At 38.9% G+C, this 5,401-nt stretch overlaps 1 protein-coding gene across 1 annotated transcript; it reads right to left on the bottom strand.

Annotated features, from left to right (window-relative positions):
• Positions 1-1,604: 1,604 nt before the first annotated feature.
• LOC108146676 lies at positions 1,605-1,769 on the bottom strand. The gene has a single exon (XM_017272729.1). The coding sequence runs from the start codon at positions 1,767-1,769 to the stop codon at positions 1,605-1,607; it is 165 nt and encodes a 54-aa protein (XP_017128218.1).
• Between the last annotated feature and the right edge of the window lie 3,632 nt (positions 1,770-5,401).

Genomic DNA, 5,401 nt, shown 5'->3' with positions numbered 1-5,401 from the left:
GGAGTAGAAGATTTTCGTTTCCCTCTGCAGACGAAGAAGTTTTCAAGTGAAATATGTAAATGTGCGCCGAGTTTCCGGCAGGACTAATGCAAATTTCCTCAAAATAACCGGCAGAACAGGCAGGCAAAAAATTAGCATACGTATGTGTGTGGGGTCTTAACTGCACTTGTATTGGAAACGGCAACGGAAACGGAAGTGTGGAGCACTCGCACTCACAGACATGCACACACACCCAACAACCGCACACAGGCAAACAGAAGCGCACACACACACACGCTCAGAGCGAGGCCGAAAAATGTGCATGAGTTGTTTAGTTTGAAAAAGTTTTGTCCGCCCGAGCCACCTATTTGCCATGCCGCCCATCTTTCTTGTTTGTCTGCAAAGACCTTTGACTTTCTTTTAAAACAATTTGGCTTTTGTGTGCGTTCGTGTGGTTGCTGACACAAACCAAATTTTAAACAAAAGAAAGCTGAAAGCATTCGGCGCTGCTCATGAGACAAACCAACTTAGGCTGTTGGCTAACGGATACCGCACTCACACACATACACTTGCTCACTCGCAGGATCTCCCGTTCATACACACACACACACACACACATATCCTTCCAGTGCTAAGTGACTCTTGTTCTTTGTTGTTCCTTTGAAGCAGCAGCAGCAGCAGCAGCAGAAGTAGCAGCTACAGCACTGAAGTATATTGTTAACAGGATATATAATACACAAAATAAAGTTTTCAGCCAAAGTTACACAAAAGTATTTTACAAGTCCTCCCGTCTCCCACGTTTCGCCCACTTAAGTCCTGGCTTTGGTCCTGCCCAGGATGCTGAAGATGGAAACGTGCATCACCTTTCAGCCGTTCTGTGTGTTTGATTTTTGGTATTGTTTTACTTTTCTTGATTCTACGTTCTTGCCCGCATAAGAGAAAACTCGAGTAGAATTAAATAAAAATGAATATCTGGCTGCGTCTCAGCACTTTTTTGGAATTTGGAAATTTCGGTCTAGTTTGAGATGTTCTTGCCATTTCGATTACTTTTAACGATATATAAATATAATTGGATGTATGGTCAAGGATTTTGTTTAAAAGGCCAATTGGATATAATATTAAGTTGCCTATAAAATTTGCATGTTAAGATCACTTTTTTTTACAACTTAAACCTTTTTCTATCAATATCTTACCTATCAATAGCTTTAGTTATATAATTCCTCTATTTTTATGATATTTTTTTCGTTTTTCGAATTTTTGTTAACTTTCAAAACTGGTAAAATGCTTGGCTTAACGCAACGAACGAGGACAAATAGAGGACTCCCAGCCATTTATCAGGATTCAGTTTACGGCTGGGAAAGGGAATCTGCGGATCCTGAGGATGGGCAAAAAATAAACTGACAACTGGCAACTGGCGACGAGCTGTCAGCTGGCTAAAGCTTTACGAGTATTGAAGTATTCGTATGGGGCAAAAATAAATGTTTTCAAATGTTTGACGCGTACTGACAACAAATAAGCACATCCGAGTGTCCCCCCACCCATCACCCACCAGTTACCAACACACAGGCAGACACGCACACACTCTTTTTGGCACGGATGGGGAACTGACTGTGCGTGAGTGTGCGTTAGTGTGTGCGTGCGTTTAATGTCTGTAATTTACCGTTAAGTAGACAAGTATTAATGGTAGAATACCAACGGAATGCGTAACAGAACGCAGCTCCACAAACATACAAAACAGGGCCATAAGAGTCACAGACGAGACGAGAGCAGTCAGAAGTCATGAAAGCCATGAAAAAGCAGCAGTGCACTGTGGAAAATTATGGCTCATATTTGTAACAAGTTCGACGAAAAGTGGTTTAAGCTTTTTACAAATAACGACAACCATTGCGAACAATGTTAATATAATAAAATTTTCTTTGATAGAAATAAAAATTAAGATTTAAATTTAAATTTATAGTTAACTTGAAGTGTTTATTTTCAAAGACACGATTTTCATGAGGTTTCTTGATATTTTCAAAAACATTTTTAATTGTGCAATGGTTTTTATCTAATGTTGATGTTTTTGATATTTTCTCTGTACGTTGGCATTGGCAAAAAACAAAATGGCGACGAGGACGAGGACAACATTCGTTTGACTTGACGTTGAAGTTACATGTTAACTGTGGCAGTGCCACCCCCACGCTGCGAAACCCCCATCCACCCACCACCCACTTACCACCCACACACACACAAGTAAGCAATTGTCATTGTGGCGCGCGCATGTTGCCTCCCCAGCAGAGATGTCAAAAACAAAAAAAAAAGGAGAAAAAAAAGTAAACTGAGCCAAGGAGCAAGCAAAAAAAGAAACGCCAAGAAATTCCAAAGAAAACTCAACTTTGGATTGTTGGCATTTTTGTTGTGTGCTTTGAATGTCGAGGGGCTGTGGAAAAGTGGGTGTATTGGGAATCGGGGGGCTCGAGAGGCAGAAATACTTGAGCGTTAAAATAGTAGATAAGGCGAAGCGAATGACAAGAGAGAGTGCCGACAAAACAAACGCGCCATTTTCCCTCTGACGTTTAGCAATTTGACATTCTACGTGATTTTGGACCGGGGCTAGCAAAGAAGCTCTCTTTTTTTTTTGTTTGGTTCCACTTAGCCCCGGCAATGTGACTTGCCATTTGCCGAAAATTACAAACTGCCAAACTGTGTGTGCACGCTGCTGCGCTTATGTAATTGAGTTCGAAAGCGGCCAGCTCGGCTCAACCACTGAAAAAAAGCCACCCACTGGTACGCCCAACCAACCAAACAGCCACCAACAGTCAAAGGACCTGAAGAAAAGAAGCTGGAGCACATTTTTCACAATTCATTTCATTTAGCCGCGTTCGCTGCGAGGCAACATTATTACAAAAAATATTGCTCAAAATAGAAGAAAGCTGCGAACAGCAGAAAGGAAACGAAAAAAATGGCAGCATAACTTAAGGCGCTTTCGCATGAACACACAAAAAAATGAAGCGCTTTAAAAAACAAAAAAAAAAATAGAAATAAAAAAACAAAAGCAGGCGGGTGAACAAATGCTGCAGAATAATTTCGTTTTTTGTTTACATTTGCACTCCATCTCTGAGAGCTCCGGCAACATTTCAAAGTCCTCGTTGTCGTCATCCCCATCCTTATTCTCATCCTCATCCTCATCCATATCCTTAGTAGTGGATGTGACTAGACTAAGATGGATTAAGCCCCAAGTAGAGCAGCCAGGCCATTTTTCTCTGGTAGCACGAGAGTGAAGCGAAAGAACTAAACAATTTTTCTTGATTTCGCTTTGCCATTTCTTTATTTTTTCCCCGTTTTCCCCAGCCACCCATCCATCCATTCTTGCCTCCGGTTACTGGCTTTGTTTGTGTCTTCGAGCATTAGAAAATAACATTTTATTCGCTTCACTTACAATTTTTCTTGTAGTGCTTGCGCTTGACTGCATATTCCTGGACGAAAACGAGGATACGGTTGTGGATGTGGATGTGAGTGTGTAAGCGGTTCCATGCGGGAAGTTGCAAAGCGGAAGCGCCGCCATATTGTTGGAGTTGTTGATGTTGAAAAATGTAACATGCCAGAAATTGCTGGTTACCCACATGGAAATTACGTTGCATGTTTCATTGAGGAAGCCCAGCCACCAGTGGCCCACCAAAGTGCAGCTGTTAGCTACTGACTGGCACTTTTCACACGACTTTCGAGGCATTTTCCGTCCGGCGTTCCATCTTGTAATCGACGATATGCAACCAAGCATCGCCACAACTAACATATTTGACCATGACATGACGCATCCTTGACATGTGTCATATGAAACCCCCACATTCCAAATTAAAAGCTAACACTGCTTACACTTGTTGAAAATAATAACATAAGTGTCTCATGGTTTAATAGTCTTAAATCATAAAAATATAAAATAGCATAATTGTCAATAATAATGATTTTAATATTTTTATTTGAATTAACTAAAATGAATAGAATTATCTTAACTTTAAAAATAAAGGATTCTTGTTATGCTTTATATATTTTTAAAATAAACTCCAAGAATTACAAGACTTGAATTATTTTTTCAGTTTTTTATTTAATTAAATCATTATAATGAGCATTTTACAGAATTTAAAGTAATCCTACTTCAGGGAAACGAAAGAATTTCGACTAATCCGCATACCGGCGAAAGAATTCGGAGCCAGGGAAAACATTTCGATCACATGTAGCCCTCATTTTGCAAATGATTTTGTTGTGCCGCATAGCTCGGTTAGTTGTAAACCTTTTTGCATTTAATTTTCCAACTATGCATTGAAGCAAAAATTCGCAATATGCGCGTGAACGCAGGGCTCTTTACACACAACACAACACACACAGCCGCACACACACTGCTCGTGGTGTAAGCCAACAAAAATCAATTTTATTTGAATTTAACAATTTAACCGTAAAACCACAGAAAGAATTTTAAACGCATTTTTAATAGACTCAAATATGTGTTACATAAAACGAGGATCCCAGGCCCCTCAACCGGAAGGGGCGGGCAAAAAAAATAGGGGCGTGTACCGCTGGGCACGCATCGATACTTCCGGCATTTTATTTTGTTTGTTACAAAATTTCGCGCATTTACAAAGCGGCGTTAAAATATCGTTTGTTTTGTGAACAACAGAAGCTGCATCCCTGCTATCCCGCCCTTCCGCTTTACCCACAATTTTCTCTTTTATTTTGCTGATGAAAAATTAGTTTTTCCATGCACATAGATCTATGTGTACGATGTGGGGGAGTGTGTGTATGGATGTTTGCACATTGTCTGCATACTTTCGGCGCTGGTACAAAGTCGCGTGCCTTTTTGTTCGCCATCGTATACGCGAACAGCAAATATTTGTGCAATAAAAAGCACTCACCTACGCACGCCACTAAGCGGCTTCCATGAGCAGCATAATAAGCAATTCGTCTGTGGTTCCACTGGAACTATATAGTGGTTTAACGCTGTATAAATTGGGGAGCTAATTAGGATAAGTTGAGTAAAATCCAAACAATTATTTTGCTGTTATCAAATGAATTCTGCAAAGAATTATGCTTTATGTTTTACAAGCCCCGCAGATAAATACATTTGTATGTTGCATTATATTAACAGAAAATATCATTGAATTGAATGATATAGAGATAATATTCAATATAACAACTTAAATTATTTAGTGTCCCTAATCAGACAATAAACTAATAACTTTGTATATAAATATAATTTAAAACATTAACATTTAATAAAGATTTTCTTTAACCCATAATATTTCTTTAAACTAAAAAAAAGACAATCTCAATTTAATTATTTTATCAAAAACATTTAATTTTCTAACAGTTCGTAATAATATTTATAACTTAAGGACTTATCGGTTTTGGAACAAAATTGTTTCAATAAATAGTTATTTACTAGTTAGTT

This window comes from Drosophila elegans, unplaced genomic scaffold, assembly GCF_018152505.1.
Source record: "Drosophila elegans isolate 14027-0461.03 unplaced genomic scaffold, ASM1815250v1 contig_208, whole genome shotgun sequence".
NCBI classification, from domain to species: Eukaryota; Metazoa; Arthropoda; class Insecta; order Diptera; family Drosophilidae; genus Drosophila; species Drosophila elegans.
The sequence above is the reverse complement of the archived record's forward strand: the minus strand, read 5'-3'. Positions and strand labels throughout refer to the sequence as shown.

Bases quoted from the DNA above. Each gene is read 5' to 3' on its own strand.
- LOC108146676 (XM_017272729.1), bottom strand. From the start codon at position 1,769: ATGGCTTTCATGACTTCTGACTGCTCTCGTCTCGTCTGTGACTCTTAT.